This window comes from Chanos chanos, chromosome 7, assembly GCF_902362185.1.
Source record: "Chanos chanos chromosome 7, fChaCha1.1, whole genome shotgun sequence".
Taxonomy (NCBI): domain Eukaryota; kingdom Metazoa; phylum Chordata; class Actinopteri; order Gonorynchiformes; family Chanidae; genus Chanos; species Chanos chanos.
The window spans coordinates 39,302,637-39,323,738 of record NC_044501.1 but is presented as its reverse complement, the minus strand read 5'-3'; the positions used below and the strand labels follow the sequence as shown (position 1 = coordinate 39,323,738).

Sequence of the window (21,102 nt, the reverse complement as noted above, 5' to 3'; positions counted from 1 at the left end):
TGTGTTGCTAAGTGACCGTCGTCACGGTGTGTGTTGCAGGAATGTATTGGGCATCATCACTAAGAAGAATATTTTAGAACATCTGGAGGAGCTCAAGCAGCACGTGGAGCCCCTGGTGATTAACCACGCCCCTTTCCCCACCCACTTTGCTTCTTAGACTCCGCGTCTTAGGAGGGACGCATGGAAAAAAAAAAAAAAAAGAAAAGTTCTGGACAGTTCCCTTTGGAAAAGAACGTGCCCCATTTAGGGGGCAACATCAGAAACATTTTATAGCATTTTATTCAATGTACATCTTTAAACCTTGAGTAGTATAGATCACTAAGATGTGGGAACTGTCAAATAGGACTTCTTTAGGTAGAAGTACTCCCAAAGTAGACATTCATCCTAGCTCGACAACTCCTTTTAGCCTTCTTACAGCCTTTCTCGTATACGTATGTCCCCGCTGCAAAGGACTATCCAAACCCAAGCCCAGTCCTGGTGGGCAGGAGGTCCTGCTGGATTACAGATGAACCAAACACTGTGGATTCTGATTGGCTGAGGAATGTCCAATCCTATTTGTCCTGATAAAAAAAAAAAGAAAAAAAAGAAGAAGCAGCCTCTAATTAAGAGATGTAGGTGAAAAGAGCAGGGCTCAACTTGGCCCTCAAGGACTGGGCTTGGGGGGGGCGCTGGTCCAAACACAGCTAAACGTGTGCTCAAGCATTTTACCCACAATGCCCCGTTAGAGAGAGATCAGCTTTTTTGCATCTGAGGATTTAGTCAAAACACTGTGCCTTGTGTAATCACAAAGCACAAAATCTACCCAAAATCTTAAACATACAAACAAACAAACAAACAAACAAACAAAAAAATACATGCAGTGCTTTGATTCTTGATTTCAACCCAAATTCTTCCCTTTTTTTCTTTCTTTTTTTTTTTTTTTCCTCCAAAATTTCTCCACGTCGGTTCTGGGGTCTTCCGCTGCGGGGTCCACAGGTCGATGACATCTGACCCGATACGTAGCTCCGCCCAGTCTGATTGGCGAGTAAAACTGCCGTGTGTAGAGAACCAAAAAAAAAAAAAACAAAAAAAAAAACTCCCCCCCCCCCCCCCCCCCCCTTGTTCTTTTTTTCTCTCCTTTTTTTTGTTTACTTGTTTATTTATTTATCCTAGTAGTCTCCTTTGCTGTAGTATCTCTGTTCTGGAGAGAGTGAGCGTTGTGGAGTGGTGTTACCGTGGTAACCATATGGGTGGGTGGGTGTGGGAGTGTAGTGCAGTGCTTGTAGAGGTAGTGTAGATGTAGCCCCCCCCCCCCCCCCCCCCCCCCCCAACTTTCGAAAAAAAACACACATCTCCAACCCTCCTCCTCTCCCTCCTGATTGTATGTATGTGTCGTGTCACAGTCCTTCCATGCCTCCTGTTTTCTTTGTTCTTTTGTTGTTCTCGATGTTTACTAACCCCCTCCCTCCCTTTCAGGCATCCTGTCAGAACAGCATCTTAGCACTCTCTCTCTCTCTCTCTCTCTCTCTCTCTGTCTCTTCACTCTCTTTGTCTCTCTGTGTGTGTCCGTGGAAATCTGGACGTTCACTCATTGTTCTTTAACTGCAGGCCACACGGTCTCTCTGTGTCTCTTGTTACGTTTTTTCTTTTTTTTTAACATTCATCGGTTTAAAGCTTCGCCTTGTTTTTCATGGTCAAATTCAAAAGGACGTTTCGTTTCAGACTTGGTTTGAACGACAAGGCCCGAGAGTAAAAGGGAGGACGCGAAAGGGCCAGTTGTTTTTGAAGCGCGTAACATTTCGATTCGGTACCTAGGTTTTAACTCTCGACGATATAATTGATCGTGTTTTCACTCAATCCTGCAAAAAAAAAAACAACAACAACAAAAAAAACGTGTAAATTCACAAAGTCAAAGTTATAGTTCAACCGACTGATGTCCTTTTGAATTTTTGACCATGAAACGACTGACTGGTGTGATGTGGCCTAGTTTTTCCCACTTCAAGGCACTATTTATGTGTCCAGCGTTTTTTTGCATTCGCTGTCCAACGTGTTCACTCTGGCCGTTTTTAAATCAACCCTGGCTCCGCGTTAGTCCCGTGTCAAGCCACGGAGACAAAATTACACTTAACGTTTTCCTCCATGTCTCACACAGAACCTTCCAAAAAAAAAAAAAAAACCTCTTTCTTCCCCCTGTTTCTTTTTTAATCAGCCGCTCTTTTTTTTTTTCTTCTTTTAGTTGGCATGACTGGAGACTGCAATGGTTTTTTTAGCGAACATAAAACGAGCTAATGTTATGACTTATGTCGGTTTATGACCCAACTGAGGGTTTCAGTATTAAGCAGTAAGCGACGATTTGGAATTTGTCCGATTGGATAATTGTTAGATTTAAACTCCTTTTCGAAACTGCTTTTCTACATCTGCCAACGAAAAGAGTAAAAAAAAAAGAAAAAGGAAAAAAAAAAAATCTTCCAGTCTAGCCACACGTCTCTCAGTACTCTCTTGGTAATTTTTTTTTTTCTCTCTCTCTCTCTCTCTTCTTCTTTTTTTTTTTTTTTTTTTCTTTCCTCTGTGTAGGCGCCTTCTTGGTATTATCACAAAAAAAGATATCCTCCGTCATATGGCCCAGATGGCAAACCTCGACCCCGAGTCCATCATGTTCAACTAGTGCGCTCCTTCTCCCAGGAAGAGGAGGAGGAGGAAGTGGAGGTGAGCGAAGAGGAAGTGCGCCTCCTGGACGGGACGACCCACTGACCACACGCCCCACCAACACCTCAACCCCTTTGAACTTTTCAATGTCCTTAGTCTCCTCACCCAACCGTGAAAAAGAAAAAAAAAAAACTCTAAACTGCACAGGACAAGCTGCTGCCTCATGACCCCTACCCCCCCCACCCCACCCCTGCTACTACCCACCCACCCCCCACCCCCCGCCCCCTCCCATGGGGTTGGGGGTACAAAGAAGGACAGGACTTCTATGGGATTGTCGAACTACTAGGGAAGTGTAAGATTGGGTGGGTCTCCTACCTACACCCAAAGCACTGGTTACATGAAGAACGGACATCCGTGTTAAAACGTACACGCATCTGCAAGCTTTCCCCCCCGACGTACGCTCACACACAAAACCCACAAAGAGACACACACACACACACACTCACACACACACACACACACACGCGCACACACGCGTACTCACATGAGCCAAACTCACATTCTCCTCAAAAACATCATCTTCTTCCCTCATTGTGTGACCTTGTGACCTTCCCGAGAGGGGGGCGCTGAAAACAGGGGGTTAAAGGTCACGATGAACCGCTGCGATGCGATGAGGGACCTTAGGAAGTTTTGCCCTCTCTCTCTCCTCCGTTTGTTCCGTCTGCACTCCCCCGAGGAACTTTAGTGATGTTTACCTGTTGTGTGTAAGAGAGCGACAGAGAGTCTGTGTGTGTGGGGCGCGTGTGTGTGTGTGTGTGGCATCTGCTACATTCCAGTTAGAAAACACATTCTTCCTCCACTTACTGAACCCTGGAGTCTCATATGAAAATAACCCACCTCAGAGCTAAGGTGATAACCAAGAAAAAAAACAAAACGCTTTAAATGTGTGTGTGTGTGTGTGTGCGTGTGTGTGTGAATGGCAGCAGCACTAACTGAGCCACACACGCTGTGTGTGTGTGTGTATGAGGGTACGCATGCGTTGTATGAGGAAAACTTATCAAGTATTTAATGCTGAGTGATGATCAAATGTACAGAGGCAAGCTCGTTAGCACCTTTTGGAGCCCTACTATGTCAATTAATGTGTGTGTGTGTGTGCGCGCGCGCGTGTGTGTCCTTAAGCTTTTGTGCTGCAGAGAGTTGGACCTGTCAGGTATGTGTGTGTGTGTGTGTGTGCCTGCCCGACTCACTTTCACTCTGCCAGTCACAATGAGTCGACAAAAGGAAAAAAAAATATCTCTGTGCTATTTGTTACTGGGAATGAACTGAACTTTAATTTTGTTCGAAGTACTATTATTGCTACTAATTTTAGACGTCTTGATATGTAATTAACCAAGTAATTCCTCTTAACGTGTGAAAAAGAAGAGATGTGACAGGCGAGTTGCACTTTCGTTTTTAATTTTTAATTTGCGAACAGGCAAGACGACTTGGAGGTTGTTGGATCATAAAGCTAGCTACACAGTGAGTTAAATACCTTCTGTCTGGTCGTTCTTTCCCTTTCTTTCACTGCGAAGTTCAGTATGAAGGTGTCTTGTGTTTTCATACCACTATTCGTCCTCCGAGAAAAGATTCGAAGCCACAGTAAATTTCGGAAGCGATAGCCGGAAGAAAAAAAAAATACCAGTCTGTTAACTACTGTGTATAGTTGTTCACCCAAAACGATATTTTAAGTTACTGGTAACATACTGAACAGTTGTAAAATCGCAAAACCACTTGTGGCTTAAATGGAGACAAGCAAAAAGTAAAGGGTTGCGAAAAGAGTTCGTTCGAAACGCTAAAACGCAGACATTACATTTGTCCTCTAACTTATTTCTTTCTTCACTTTCCATTTACCTGAATCTGATTTTCACTGTCATTACTTTGACGTGGTGGATTAAAAAAAAAGCCGATAAAACGGTGGCTTCTTTGACATTTTCCTCTCGCTTTGTCTCCATGGTGACCTGTACAGGGCACTCAATGTTTTTCTATAGCTGTGAGTGTTCAACCGTCAGTAAATGGAAAATACATCGTCTTTGGTCAAAATAATCTCGATCTCTTTTTCTTTTTTTTTTAATTTATGTTAGTGCTAGAGTTGTACATTACTGTAAGAAAAAAAATTACGTATGATTACGTATGATTGATGGTTTGATTGTACATTTAAGACCGAACATGTAAAGATTAAATTGTTTTAAATGAAGTGCACACATGGCATGTTGTCATTACTGACTGAGAAGCTGTCAGTTTACCCTTCAGACTTAATGGCCTGGTAACTCTGGAACAATGATTACCACAAAAAAAAAAGAAGTAAAACTGAATACAAAACCCGTTCTTTCAACTCAATAATCCGCATGACGAAGCATCATTTCAGTGATCTAATACACAGCAGAAAATACTGTATTTGTTTAATCAATGTGAACTAAAGGACTGGATGAAAGTAGAACGCTTGTGTGAACCACACAGTTTATTGCATCTAAGAAATATTATACACACATGTTTTTTGTTTAATCTTTATCCAGTTTATCCAGGCATCTCTCTCTCTCTCTGTCCCACACACACACAAACGCGCGCGCGCACACACACTTACACAGAATGAACTGAAACGAACATTCATTAGCATTCAGAGACAGGTCACATGTCAACAAAACAATGAGGGTTTATTTATTTATTTATTTATTTTTGCTGTTCATCATTTTGGTTTTTTGATAGTAACGACAGCGAACATATACGAAGCCAACCACTTACGCTTGACTGGGAAGGTAAGATCAGGCTCAGGGTTGCGGTCAGTTTTACACTGTGGGTGTGCCTAACTCAGAATACGGGAAACAAGAGGGTTGGGTTAATGACGTATTCACCAGCATCACAGCCACGCGGTGGCCACATCTCGTACTAACAAGATCTCATTTGGGTAACAAGATATAAACACCTTTCTTAAATTCAGTTCAATTTAGTTTCTTTCAAAATCAACACCTTTCACCAGGTAAAGCACATCTATGTTTGGTCTCTTCATCACAAAAAAATGTCTGTAAACTGCGTTAGGCCTTTAACTTCCTTAAACTCCAGAATGAATCCAGTTAAGATACTGGTCTATGTATGACTGTAGCCTTCTCTAATACTCACAAAACACCCTTCAGACTTCCCTTCGTGTGATTTAATTAATGAATAAATACAAATTAATAAGTCCAATTCAGACCCAAAACTATCAAGAAAATTGAATTTTTTCAGTGTTGCCATCAGTTATGCTCTAAAGAGCTGATGTCAGTTTGGCATGAGTTTGTTGGCGGACTTTCAGACCGTGTGCAAGGGCGTAAACTCTACCTGCAGATGGCGCAGTGGTGCTGTCATTCGCTAACGCGTTTCTGTGCCGCAGCTTTTCGGTTCTCATGTCTGTCGATGAAACAGCTGTCGACCTCAGTGCAAGTGAGGAGTCTCACACCTGAAGCTATTCCTGTGTGTTTGTTGAGAGCAGCTCTGTCTAAGAAACGGCTGCCGCGCAGGGCACACACAACACACATTCTGAATCTTAGCTCTTTCTCTGCCCACACAAGCCACACGTAAACAGCTTAACTCCAGTAAAGGTGAACACGTGGGTTGCCAGGTTTCTAGTAAGCGGAAAAAAAAAAGTTTTTCACACGCACAATACGGCGTTCTCAGGCGGTTTGTCCTCTGGTGTTCTTTGAGGTTTTTACCTAACTTCATGAAACTCTCTCTGCACTGAATTTAGCCTCTAACTCATGTGTGCCCTGTGATGATCCTGAATGCAGAAAATGCATGAGAAAATGACCTTCTAAAACTGATCCTCTTAAACAGCTAAGAGTAGGTGTGTCCTTGTTTATGGAGTATTACAACAAAATGTAGGATTAAACCCTCATCATGAGTTTAACAGACAAAAATCTCTCACCAGTATGACATCATTCATGCCATTTCCCATAATCTTTTGGTTTGTAGAGATTTCTTTCATGAGAACATTGTCATGGTTTCTCTCTGTACCAGGCCCATCTGTAGGCCTCAAGTTCAGAAGACTAAAACCTCCCCCACACTTCACACACTTTGATGCCCCCCCCCCCCCCCCCCAAATCTTCTCGTAACTGTTTAGACTGTACTGTCCTGTAATGTACAGTCATTTTAAAACATAATTCATACCTGTCCAAAGTGTTGTTTGCGTTCGGTCTGCTGCACTTTTTGAGACAGTGAGATGTGGTTTAGATTATCATCGTTCTGATAATGCTGAATTGTTTTATCCTTTGATAGGACACACTGGTTCCCAGTCTGGTTGCCTGATATAGATAGCGTCCCCCAGCACTAAAACTGTCTCAGTGGTATACCCTTTGTCTGCAGTTGTTTATGAATTTTGAAATGATGTCCACAACTGAGACCACATTTAGGACATTCGTGTGATTTTTTTCTTAGTGTGTGAGTGCTCTCTTGAAGCCCAAAACAGACCCAAAACTGAAGACAGTTCTCGCAACAAACATTTTTTTTTTTACCCTGTAAGTATATCCGAAGATGGCTTGCTCTTGGTGAGTTGAGTTCTTGCCACACTGAAAACAATGGAATGGTCTGACATCAGAATGCCCACAACGATGTTTAAATAGGTCACATGAGATGTAGAGGCTCCTCCCACACTGGGAGCAACTGTAGGGTTTCTCCCTAGAGTAAAGATGCTGAATGTGTTGTGAGACAGACTGAAGGGGCAGAGCATCCGCCCCCCCCCCCCGCGCTGTGCAACAGTATGGTTTCTCCCGCCGAGTAAACGGTCTCGTGGATCATCAGTCAGGACTCAGAGAGGAAGATTTAAATACACTTGGAAAAAACCATAACCAGACTCAACGATAAAAACGTTTACTGTCGTACAAAAGTAACATGCAGATATGGACATTCAGTCTGTGGATACTGATAAGATTCTTCCACAATTTCAGTTCCACAAAGTGTGTGCCCCCCTTTTCTGAATGTGTTCTCACCTGATATGTTCAGTTTTGAGGTTGGGCAAACCCTTTTCCCACACTGGGTGCATGAGAATGGTTTCTCACCTATGTATATTCTTCACGGCTCTATAAAATGATCAAGAATTTTAAAATTCAAGTACTTATTGCACTGGGAGCATTTGCATGGTTTCTCTCTCGTACGGGTGTTCTGATTGACCGGGAGATAACCCGCGTCACTGGCAGACGCGTAACTCACAGACCACACATTTGGGTATCTTATCATTAGATGCTGAGTTGGCTGTTCTTGTTAAAATGGGTAGACAAAAAAAAAACAAAAACGTGTTGCCCTGAATAATACCCGTCCTTGGATGACTTAGCTGGTGAAAATTTCATTTTTGGTTCGTATTTCAAGATCCCCTCCCCAACCACCATCACTCCTTACTCCCTTTGTCTACATTGTAAGGTTTGATCTTAACCTTCTTTGAGAGAAAAAAAAAAATAGATTAGTGCTGTCTGAGTCTTGTTCTGCTGATGTGGCCACTCCTTACTGTTTGTGTACATCTTTATTTAACTTGGACTTCTCCCTTGTTTGTTATTTTTAGTTTAATCTGAGTAAACTGAGTTTCCCCTCTGGGATTAGGTCATCATTCTGTGTGGATTTCCCCTGCTGCCCATTTACCTATTGTTTAATCTGTCTTCCTCGTCAGTGGTAAAACTTCAACGCTTCAGCTTTTTTTGTTGTTGTTGTTGTTGTTTTTAACGTTTAGGGGAGAAACGCAAGCATTTGGGGTGTCATCAGTGCAACACTAAAGGCTAGTTGAAGTTTCCGTGTATTGACTTCTGTTGATTTATGGAGAAACTGCTCAGATTGATGAAATTGTGTCAGACAGGAAAAAACACATCAGCTTGAGTCTCAGGTCATGTGTGAGCGCACTGATACAGGAAGCTTTGGTTTTGGCTCACAGCTAGATGGTAAAACTGGTTTCTTCCCTCAGCGTCAAAACCTTGTAGAATTAATACACATCTTCAATCAGGGAAGTATCTTGTATCTCATTAACAAACTGATATATCATTCAAATCATATATCAAACATCTTTACCCTAAGAGAAAGCTGAGGAACTAGAAAGAAGATTTTTTTTTTTTTGCCCTGGATACTGAATCAGTGCATGAATGTCACCCAAACAATTCAAGGTGAAGCTGTTGTAGTGTGATTAAAATTCCATCAGTTAAACAGGAATTTTAAATATTTTCATTTCTTGTTTAAATTTACACCCCCTCTTAACAACCTTGAGATGCTCTCACAACAGTAAATACATGTTGTGTCTTTTCAGTTCCTAAAATGTGGGATTCCATTTATTACATACTTCAGTTAATATAAGAATGATAAGTATTTTGTTCCTTTATTATGTCTCACACATATTTCAATATTTAATTGGTTCTTTCATATTTCAACCAATTCATAATGCTCCTAACTTTTCCTTTCACTTGGCATGAGTAGATCCTATGAAAGTAACTGACATTCGCATGATTGGTGAATTTTCAGGCCATATGCACAGGCGGTAGCTCGTTCCACAGAAGTTGCAATGGTGGTGTCGTTCACCGGAGTGTGTTTTGACGTGTTTGCTCAGCTCTGATTCATCGATAAAGCATCTCCCGCATTTGAAACAGGCGAACGGCCTCACTCCAGAGTGGATTCTCTTGTGTCTGTTCAACAATGCCGTGTCTGCAAAACACTTTCCGCAGACCTCGCATGTTTTGGGCTGTAGACCCGTGTGCGATCGCTGATGTTTCACGAAATGAGACGCGTCACTAAAACTACGACCACACAGCATGCGGAGGAACGGCTTCTAGCCCGTGTGTATTCGCCTGTGTGTCTTCTGGTTACCGGGATAGGAAAACCGTTTGCAGCAGTCGGCACATTTAAACGGACGCTCTCCCGTGCGCGTCAGTGGATGCTCTCAATATTCTATTTTAGGTGACTCTTTAGAAGCTCGCAACGGGTGAGGTTCTTCTCACACTGAAAACAGAGGAACGGTTTAACATTCGAATGCTTGTGCTGGTGTTTTATGAGAGTACAAGAGGTGGAGAAGCTCCTCCCACACTGAGAGCAACTGTAGGGTTTCTCTCCAGTGTGAGCACGCTGGTGTATGGTGAGATATACCGAATGAGTGAAGCTCTTTCCACAGTCTGAGCAGCTGTAGGGGTTTTTCCCCTAAGTGAAAGATCTCATGAGTCTGAAGCTTGGATTCATCTGGAAAGGTTTTACCACATTTGACGCACTTGAATGGATGTTCAGTTACATGTGTCCGTAGGTGTCTGGCTAATTTTGTTTTGAGGGAGAAACAATTCCCACAGAGATTACACTCAAATGGTCTCTCCTCCTGGAGAATTTGCTGTTTCAATTTAGAATCATGTGTCTTTCTGACAGCGTCATCTCCTGTGTGAATCTTCTGATGGATCTTGAGTTCCGCTGAACGTCTGAAACGCTTCTCACACTCCATGCATTCAAATGGCTCCTCGCCAGTGTGAATCCTGTCATGAATCTTCAGACTTTGAATGTTTGAAAGTTCTTACCACATTTTCCACAGATAAACGTTTTGATTCTGGAATGCGTCCGTACGTGACGTGTCAGATAGTGGGGGAGGGCGAAGCATTTTCTGCACTGAGAACATCCATAAGACTTCTCGCCTGTGTATATCTGTTCATGGCTCCTCAGCTTTCCAGACGTGGTGAAACCCTTCTCACATCGAGAGGACACGTACAGTTTCTCCCCTGTATGGGTCCTCTGATGGACTCTGAGATGACTTGGATCTCTGAAAATCTTCTCACAGTTTGTGAAGGTACACGGTCTTTCATGTGGGACACCAAGTTTCAGGGCGTGTAGTCCGGTTACATTAAATAATGTTGCGTTATCAACATTACCACTTTCACCACAAACAGACGGAGAAGAGCGTTGGTCAGCTTGTTGAAGCTCTTTGCTTGCTTCCCTGATTAAACTCTTCCTCTTGGCTAAATCCTCTCTACTTCCCCTAATCTTATGAGGTTCATGACATTCACATTCGACCTCATTTAAAACCACTACAGAAGTGTTGAGACTGTGAGTCATTGATTCCTGTTCTGCTGATGCGGAATCCGTGACAGGCAGTGTTGGTTTTGGTTATTAACAGACTTGGAGGGGGTTTTTTCATAGGTTTCTCAGGCTAACAAACAAAGCTTTGGACGATGCTTTTTTCTCATCATTCTGTGCGGAGTTTCCCTACTACCCATAAAACCGTTAATGGTATTGTCCGTGCCTTCAGTGATGAGATTTCAATACTTCAAATAGGTTCTCCCTCTAAGCAGAGAAAAAATGAATAGCATGTTACGGGTTTGTTTGACATTCTGCGCGAAGACAACACAAAGTAAAACAGAAGTGCAGCATTTTCTGCTGATTTATTCTGTGTAAAAGGCAAGAACTGAGAGAGTCACTGGGACCTCTTATGATCAAAATACAATGACAGCAGGGACAAAATCAAATAAATATGAAGGGATACGATTCGACTGTCTGCTATAGTCTACACGTGAAACACGGCGGCCAACTTTCAGCGTACAGAAGTGACTTGATGCAGCCTGTTTCGTGTCAGTAAATTAACCACATCCCAACTTTGAGACATCACAAAGACTATAAAACCTGTTTTGTTCTCATTGCATGTTACTACAACTGGATTCTACAGCCAAGAAAGAATCTGCCCGTTCGTGACTCTAGAAAGGTTTACTGAAACTTCTTAATAATTTATAACTCCCCAAATCACTCCGCGACCGCACAGCATGCAAGCCAATAAACATAGTGTCCGTGGGTAGGTATTTTTGCGTTTTCGCATGTAATATATTGAGCTGCACAAGCAACTGTTACATGTATGCGTTATAACCAGTGGTAGACGGTTTAAACTGACTGCAACATTATTGTTGCGTTCATGTTCCGTCATGCGAAAAAGAGTCATGAATTACAGCTGTCACATAACGTAACAATAGTATCGTGCGATCTTGTTGGGTGATCTGCTGAAATAACGTGGGTTTTATTGCGGACGTTTTGTTTCAAAAACACAGGCACTGATGCGTAATAACAGTCCATCATACCCACAGTCACCTACCGTTAGGTCTGTAGCGATACAAGCTACGGTTTTAACAAACAAGAGATCTTGGGAGCGATAGATTGTAATTTTGATTAAGGTTGCAGCATTTGCTGCCTCTGGTTGACTTGATGCAAATTCCATCGTGGTATAATGCTCTCGGAGAAATATCGAGTATTGAGGGACGGCAATAAAAATAGCAATATTTGTGACATCGTCCATATAACAATGTCATAATAAAAGTCCTCCGAGAAACAGCAAATGATTGATCACCAACCTGGCGTCCCATAAACTCTAGACATGAACCCCACCAGGGTCAGCAAAATATACACATTGTTTGAATATTTCATCTTTGAAGTCTGATGCTTAGTTCAAGAAAATTGCTGTTAAATAGCAACGTTTAATTCCCTAATTTCCTACATTCTCAAAAACGTTCCTGGTATACTTTCAAAGATTTTTTCCCCCCACATATAATGGTCAAATACATTTTGAAACATGAAAGAAGTTCATGGTATAGCACAAGCTGCTTCTCTCTGTGTGTGTGTGTGTGTGTGTGTGTGTGAATTTCAGCTGCTGAAATAAGAGTCCAAAAACTTGATTTGAAGAACTGCACTCTACATACCTTACTCAGAGGTTTGTTTTTACACGACGAAGACATCCGGAAAAAAAGTCTCAGAAAAGAAGTACACACAGTACAAAAGAAATGGTGTTGATCAGAGCATACGCTTTCACTTAGGTTGATAATTTGGTTATTTACTCTTAACGTCATTGCTGTTGGAAATTTTGCTCTAGCCCAGAGAAGCTGAAAACCTTTGATTAGTCCATAAACCTGTTTGGATTTCACTTGGTTAAAATCGACGATTACAAACAAACCACAGGCAAATGGCTCTCAGTTTTTCTATGGTTATGAATGACTAAAATATACATGTTTTTTCCCCCCAACACTTCCTCAATGCTCACAGCACTCAGGAAACAGTACAAAACTACACACAAATTAAATCCAATATTCTCTCATTACTACATTGTGCCGTAACATTTAAGTAACATAGAGTGAGATTTAAAATAGATTGAGATTTAAAAAGAGCTGACTGGCCTCCGCTGTTATTTTATTTTATTCAGAGTTACTTTTGTTGCTGTGTGAATAATGCGACAACAATGAATCGTAGTGACCCACATCTTGAAAATGCAAAGAGGTGCAGGGTGTATGATCATACATTTCCCATTTCTGAGAACATCAATGAGGTTGTTGGACAAGGAGTTTGCAGATGTCTATCTAACACTTCATGTCTGGAAAAAAAAAATATTAATGAATAAAATGCAAGCTCTTTGTTGAAAATGAGTGGGTCAAGTACATCCTTAATCTCCTCTTTACTGACACACGCTGGCAACTACATGTTATTGCATATCACTTCAACACAATCAGCATGTAAATCCGCTACGCTGGATCACTCAATGTGTTCAGAGCAGCGAGAAATGCATACCGAATCAATGGAGCACACATGTGTATCAGACACCGATGTTACTTTGTCATTCGAGAAGGTGGCTCGAAACATTCGAGGTGAAATTCGAGGTGAAAGCGAACGTCACCAGGCTGCAAGGCCTCCGGCACATTTCTTGCTTTGTGGAAAACTGACAAGGGTTTTAGACTCCACAAAAGAGACTGCCAGACACCACGTTTAGGCAACCTGGCTCTGAGCTTGCTTTTAAGAGCCAACACACACACACACACACACACATTCACTCTCTCTCTCTCTCTTTCACTCACAAACACACACACAGAGAGCTTTATCTCTGTGAATGACCGAGGGAAAAAGAAAAAAAAAGTCAAGGATAAAAGTGCTGAATATGGCAAAAATCTGTAGCCATGGTTACAAGGTGACATCCTGTGTTGTCATGACAACACCCCGCTTGGGAACACTGATTGGACGAAAACGATCAGGAGATTTATCAGGTGATATTTATCAGAAGACGGAAATAGGGTGTGGGGTGGGGGCGTTATTTATTTATTTATTTTAAACCATCTCTCAGTGAACAAGAGCGTTTCATTCAGAACCAAACAGACGAAACCATGGTAACACAGCAGATGGTTTTTATTCACTACAAATGAGAGAACCGTGTGAAGAGCACCGTTTCAGGAGAGAGAAAAAAAAGGAACAAAAATGCCACCCTCCAGCATCCCCCCCCCCCCCCACTACTAAGTACTGAATGGTTTGTGTTATCAATGTCTTCATCAGCACAGATCTCTCTGTTGCCCCTGTCACATGAGGCGGGAAGTGGTTTTGTATAAGCAGACACAGGGGAAGGAGGATTCGGGTCCTGGAGAATGACACAAAAGAAAGAGAGAGGCCAAAAAAAAAAGAAAGAAAGAAAGAAACACACTCAAACACACTCTGTTAAAGAAAGACAAAACAAAATGCCAAGAGAGAGAAAGGGGGGGAAAAAAATAAACACACATCTCTAGCTGTGCATATTAAATAACGCAATGATAAAGACAAGAAATAATACTAATAACAACTCTACTATGAAGAATATATTAGTCATAATTATTATTATACCAGGGATGCCCAAAGTTATACTCGAAGGGCCAACCTGTACACCGGGTGAACTGTCCAATCGGTTACCAAGTACGGTACTATTCAGTCAGCTCTCCATACAGAATCTGCTCCTCTGTACAACCCCAGGGAGTTTACTCTCTAAATCCATTTGATTCCTTTTAAAGGGGTCAGTAATAAACCCTGTATAGGATGGCCCTCTCTCTGGGTAACTCTGGGCTTTCCTGTTATATCCTAATAACGATAACAAGGTAAAAGGTTCAAGTGGTCGTTCAGTTAAACAACTGAAGAAATGAGGGTAGAAAATCGATCCATGATTAATGGCAAAGGTGATGATCCGACTGCTATCTGGCAAAACCCTGGTCGAGATACCCTGCTGCACTACATCATTATGTTCCTTAGTCCAGCATTGAATTTCAAAGACATGCATTTCCCATGCACTTAAAAAAAGGACTCGACAGAAGTAGTATCTGTAGGACTCATCTTATATATGTATATATATATATAAAGTTTTTCTGAAATGGCTTGTTTTAAATCGACATAAAATGCACTTCAGTCTCAAGTAGCATATGTATACTAACATGGTACATATCTCTGTCATCGTAGCACTGTAATTATCAGTAGAGTCGATTGCTTTAGCAATAGGTTATGGAGTTTACAATCCGATTCCATTTTTCTAACAGTCATCCTACTTTCTGTCTGTCTCATAAATAACAGGGACTAATCCATAGATCTTACATCTTCAGTTGGCTGCATGGTGTAGTTTAACTCACCAGGAAATGATGTCACCACTGCCCCTCTTTTACATTCAACATGAATATGCAATGAACACGAGGAAAAAAAAAAAACTGTAATACTTATTTGTCTCTTGAGTTGATAGACCAGTAAATAACCCCAGGTTAAAGGTTCTTTTCTACTTTTTCTAAGTTCAGAGCAAAAAACAAAAGAGAAAGAAAAGAAAAGGGGGAAAAGAAAGATGTCTTGACCTTTTTTTCTGTTTTTGTAAATGCATAGCAAGATAATCACCCAGAGATGTGAGGATGTTACACGTGGCTTTCATAGATGACCTGCGGCGTCTGCTCCGCGGCTCCGCCCTCAGACTCCGCCTTTGGCTCCGCCTCCGACCCTTCTGCCTCTGGCTCCGGAGGCGGAGCCGCCAGCAAAGGAATGGATGAGGGCACCTCCGGCAGGGGCGGAGCCTCCACGTTGCTGCACCCTGCAGTAGCGGCCAGCTGCGGATGAACCGAAACCTGGATAGCCATGTGTTGGGGCTGCTCGTGCAACGAAGCGTCGTCCGAGTCGGCGGCGGGCGACTCGCTCCGCGCTCGCTCCCTCCCCCGCAGGATGGTGAAGACGTCTCCGGCGGCGGACACGCACCCCGCCCCGCCCTCGCCGGAGCCGTGGCCCTCGGGGGCGTGCCGCACGAAGGTGTGCCTCATCTCCTCGACGCCCACCACCTCCAGGATTTCCTCCATGAAGTTCCGGCAGTTCATGATCAGGGGCGGCAGCGGGATGCTACGCGCCAGCTCCTCGATGTAACGCGCAAACTCCATGGTCTTGAACTGCGTGACCTTGGCCAGCTCCAAGGTCTTGGCTGAGGTAATGATGGGGATGCGCTTTGCGATCTCGAAAGCCTTCTGGAGTTTTTCGGCGCCCTCGGTGCGGAAGAACTCGTTGATGGCCTTCTCTGTCTTCTTCAGGTGGCTGCTCATCATACACAGGCGGGTCACGTTGAGCACCATGATGATGGTGAAGGTCACCAGGCACACCACCATGTAATAGACGCCCATGTCGTCGCTGGTGAAGACCACGCGCAGCGTCACCGTGCCATTGGCCGAGCCGTGGACGTTGGACGCCACGCAGGTGTACTTGCCGCGGTCCGCGAAGGTGATACTGGTGATGTTGAGGACGCCGTTGTCCAGGATCCATTTCCCATCTGGAGGGGAAGAAAAACACACACACAAAAAAAAAAACGAGAAGATGAGAGAAGCATGGAGAAACAGAAGTAACAGATTTCATGTTAGCGTTGTCGATCTACCTGGTCTCACAGAAATGTTTCTTCACACTAAGTAATGTCTAGCTCAAGAGTTTCAAGTTTTCAAGTTTCAAGTTTCAAGTTTTATTGTCATTTACTAGATAACAATGTTTATCAGTTATGAAATTCTTGGGCTCGGGGCCAGCTCAACTTGCACAATGTAATAAGTAGATAATAATAAAAGAACAATAAAAGGTGAATATAAAGGCAATATAAGGGGATATATAAAAAAAAGGAATATATATATATATATATATATATATATATATATATATATATATATGTGCAATAAATGGCTGAGGTCATTCAACCCATGTCAGTTTGTTGTATCAACATTATGACCGTCTGACTGGCAAACTCATCAACTGACCTTAAGCACAACACCGTCCTGTGAGGAACAGCTTGGCTACTGCAAACACTCCATCCACACTATAACAGCTCAGATCCATAATTCATCTTATTTACCGTCTGCCGCAGTCACTGCAATGCATTACTTATTGGCAGCAGGCTAAGGCCACTTATTTTGACTTGCTAGCAATTTCTGGAGCTATTATGGCAATTTAATAATGCACCACAAAAATTAATCAGAAATCCATATTTACCATTCACGGGGTGCTTATTTATTTATTTATTTTTAAAGCAGCCCTCAGATGAAGACCGGGTGTAAATCAATCTCTCTCTCCGTCTTTTTTTAGTCGGGAACGGCATCAGACTCCAGTTAGCATAACCCTGATCTTGCCCCTGATCTCAGACCCAGGGATGTTTGTAAGTGTACTTTGTAGCATAATGCGTAGAATCAGTGGTAAGGCCAGTCTGGCCACTGTGTGGTAATAAAAGAAACTTTGACTATGACTTTAAGGAACAGTATAAAGTCCAACAGTGACGTCAGCCCGTCGTCAAAAAATGAGCCCGTGTTGCACAAGGTTTTCGGACCATAAAACGACCGAATGCTTTCTCGCCGAAGGAACAGCCAACACTATAGTTAGACATACGGTGCAGTATGCGGTTGTATACTACAGCACTGCTGTATAGTTGAGTTCTCTCTTATTTTTCAATTCAAATTTGAGATCTAACACTTAACACACGTTAAATTGAAGGAGTCGTGTAAAAAACGTCGCTCAAACAGAGCGTCAAACATGAGTCAAAGTTGGGCGAATTCAAAGTCTGTCCTGTGTTCACACGACTAACAACACAAACAAAGTAGCCAGCGTTTTCCAAGCAGTCATCATGTTTCTGCCTGCTGTACAGGCTCAGACATGTGGCCTAAGGTTCACATAAACATTTTCTTTTTTTCACTCTCCTCTGGGTGCTGCGCCTTCGATACAAAGAACTCACGCACTCTGAGCCATGTTCATTTGGATTTATTCGAATCAATGTCAGGCTTATGGAGAGTTCTAAAAGGCAGAAACAACAAGGGGTGGAATTGGCACTGTTTTGCATTAGGCTTTAAAAATGAGTTCGCTTCAGGTGTCTAACATGCGCAAACCTGTTTTGTTTTCTGATGCTGGGGGGGAATGGAGATTTAAGAATTAAGAGGTGGCGTTCCCAACGAGTTCAGGTCAAATCACAAATAAAGGAGTGCGTATTAGTCACGCGGAGACAGATTTTTGTTTTGAATTTCTCCAATCGGTGTATCACTTGTTGAATACCTTTGAGATCTACACATACATTCACTCATTGGGAAAAGTCTACGATTGGCTCTGCACTTCTGGCTGAGGGAAACAAGCAGTATGTCAAAAGAACAGGGGAAACGTGACCACAGTAGATGATGCCCCAGATACCACTTCAGTTTTTCATTCCCTGAATTGTTCTCAGATCATATCTAAGCCCTGTAATCTTGTTTTTTCCCCTCCAGCAGTTAAAATAATCTAGGTTAAAGGCTGACTGAAACGTGACCGACGCAGAGAATGGCATCCAGACAAAAATGCTTCTCCTGAAAATCTGCGACAAACTCGAGGCACCGATTACGTCAACCTAAGACATGCCATCAGACCTGTAATTGCTTTGATTGCCGATGTATTGTGATAAGGAACTTAGGAGGCTTATGGTCGACCATTCACTTTTATGTGCTTCAGCGGTGAAGAGCAGCTACTGGGTTCTTCTCATTTTCCAACTGTTTGGCAACAGACCAACAGCAACAGTAGGGCGCCTTGTATTTAACTACAAAGGTACAGTCTCTTGTCTCTTCACTGACCTATATCTGCTGCACCTACTATCTACAGAACTTGTATAGAGCTAGTTTATCAGCAGCTTCCAAGAAGGAAATAGGGTGAAAAAGATATTACAAAAGTTAACTTACCACTCCTTTCGGTATCTAACAGGTGTCCGTGGGAATTGAACCACTGTACGTTCGGAAAAGGGTCACCCGTGACGTTGCAGTCAATCAAGGCGCAGTTTCCCTCGCGGGCTATGATCTGGCTTACTTTGGTGAGCACCAGAGGGACCATACCACCATCTGCTCCGCTTCCATTCTCAGTACTGTTTTTATCCATCGCTGCGGCGTTCATAGCCCCTGCGGTGCCGATACTGACGGCTGACACTAAATAAATAATCACGTATCTGTTTACCCCGCTCATTTTCACTGGCCGTGCTGTACCGAACCCACGATTAAAAGTCATTCTGCTTGCGTCTTCATGTTACGGCTATCTCCAGGTAGCCGAACAAACAAGAGGCAAATCGGCATTCATACTAGTCTGTTGGAGTCTTCTGCTGAAGAAAAACAAGTAAGAAGAAAAAAAAAAAAGAATAAGAATGATTAATGCACTGGAACGACGGTTTCAGATCATCTGCTTAACCAAGATAAGGTCTCTTTCCTGAAGTTTATCACTCAAAAAAGCTGTCGCTCCTCCCACGTCAGCGCAGTATTTATGCTGCATTCATAATACCCAGCAAAATATTCTGTAGCCAGTAGCGAACATATACAAGTTACAAATATCTACCGGTCATAACTGTACGTATCCATATGGCAGACAACTTCACGAAGTAACCTTAATGAATTATTCGGAATATTGTTGTCCTTGTTAGTTTCACCGAATAGTCAGCTCACGCTCAAATATGTGAACAATGTATGTTGCAATTGCACAGTCTCAATAAAATACAAATGCCAGCCGTAAAATTAAAAAAAAATAAAATAAAATAAAAGAATCCTAAAAGAACATCAAACAAAAGGAAACTGTCAAATGACTTGCACTCATTGGACAGGTATAGTAAGGTTCATTTTGTGGTTGCTTTGCCTCATATATTTGAACCAAAGTTCATCGTCCACAGTAAGACTCCAATCTAGCTTTAAAAAAAAAAAATATTGCAGAATATAAAGTGACCGCAAATGACTTGACTTGCAATATCTAACCGCCGAAAACAAAGGGTTTGCTAACTAGCTAGCTAGCTGGTCAGCTGATGCATTCTAGATGTGGTTAACGTTTATAGCCGTTTTTATGTCAAGCGACTAACTTGAGACTGCGACCGGCACTGGAATGTTCTCACAACTGACGACAACTACAACATCAGACAATAGTCGATGTATGTGAAAAAGATCGTTATATACAGACTCAAAGAAAAAACGGAGGTAAACTGAATACTAGCGTTACCGGAGTAAGTTAGCATGCTAACTAGTAGCACGCGACCATAGCAAAGCCTGCTAACCCAAACAATTATCTCACTACTGAGGACGGTGTATATATTTACACACGCATACCTTGAAAGACAGTTCCTATACACGTTATCACCATATTATCTGACAACATTACCTTATTACGTCGGTTTGTGTCATCCAAATGTTCAGGCAAAACGGATTTCTGGATTTGCCCACTCGCCAGCGTACGCCATGGACTGCCGTGCCACTTAATTCACTGCCGCCGCCTCACTGCTTCACTTCAGCGTGTACAACCAGTTTAGCAGCTCTAAAACTGGGTCGGTCTCATCTGAGAGTGAACCATCGTCTGCCGACCGCAAGGTATGCGCGTCGAGTTATTATTTTTCTCTCAGATCAAAATGAAGACGATATGCGATGTTTAAGGATTCGACTAAAAGCAATACAATTTGACTGTTCTGACCGTTATACGCTGTGATGTAAATTTAAGGTTTGTAAACATGCCCTCACTGTAACAGTCTTACTAGAGAGAAACAGATTTCCGTGATGCGACCTTAGTATTTCAAATATTTCAAAACAGGATAACAGTTTAAATATTTAGGCCTGCTCCAATTTACGAGGCACTTAATGGAAATTGGCAGTACAATGAAAAGTAAACTGTCTCGGTGTGATGTCGTTGTTGTCTGTTGTTGATCATTTCCCTTTCCTCTGTTGTGAAATACTTCAAAGGGAACAGGCAGTTGTTTTCCGAGGTGGTTTTTCTGAGAGAACAACAGTACAAAATCTAATCTCTACAGGCACAGTTATCAAAAAAGGCTTCAACGTGCTCCACAAGTTTGACTTTTGTTTGTGAACACCACTTTGTAAATAACCCATACAAATGTACTATGGCTCTTATGAAGAATGACTACATTTGTAATAGTTCGCTTTGATGCAAAACAGGAGTGGTTCCTATGTGATGAGTGATCATTCTTGAACGACCTGTTTATTTATAGAACAGTTCTAATTCAGAGGCCTACGTTATGGTATTGACAGCCCTTCCAATGTCAAAGCCTCACCCAATCCACTCAGCAGAGAGGAGTTTTAAAAATGGAAATGGAAAAAAAAAAATTCTATATGGAACGATAAAATCAGTATGAAGAGAAGTGAGTCAAATGGACCTCTGCTTTCACCACAAAGCCCAGGGAGAATGTCTGCCTGTAAGCTTATACAAAATACAGCTGAGATTTACCAT

The 21,102-nt window shown here is 42.3% G+C and overlaps 3 protein-coding genes across 3 annotated transcripts in view; 1 reads left to right on the top strand and 2 right to left on the bottom strand.

The window, feature by feature from the left end:
- clcn3 (chloride channel 3) overlaps positions 1-4,863 on the top strand; it is a 30,393-nt gene extending 25,530 nt beyond the window's left edge. Inside the window, 2 exon segments of the mRNA XM_030779578.1 lie at positions 40-115; positions 2,554-4,863. Coding sequence (XP_030635438.1) covers positions 40-115; positions 2,554-2,730 — 253 coding nt within the window. The 3' untranslated portion in view covers positions 2,731-4,863.
- Positions 4,864-9,549: 4,686 nt separating this feature from the next.
- LOC115816365 (gastrula zinc finger protein XlCGF49.1-like) lies at positions 9,550-12,350 on the bottom strand. Its single transcript, XM_030779322.1, is given in 5 exon segments — positions 9,550-9,786; positions 9,788-9,961; positions 10,010-10,140; positions 10,143-10,320; positions 12,315-12,350. Coding segments are annotated over 5 exon segments (756 nt in total).
- Positions 12,351-14,850: 2,500 nt separating this feature from the next.
- Positions 14,851-20,127, bottom strand: mfap3l (microfibril associated protein 3 like). The gene is made up of 3 exons (XM_030780159.1): positions 20,026-20,127; positions 18,579-18,985; positions 14,851-16,180 (listed from the first exon to the last, which is right to left on the bottom strand). Exons 2-3 carry the CDS (start codon positions 18,895-18,897, stop codon positions 15,288-15,290), a joined length of 1,212 nt encoding a protein of 403 aa, XP_030636019.1. The 5' UTR covers positions 18,898-18,985; positions 20,026-20,127; the 3' UTR covers positions 14,851-15,287.
- Positions 20,128-21,102: the final 975 nt, after the last annotated feature.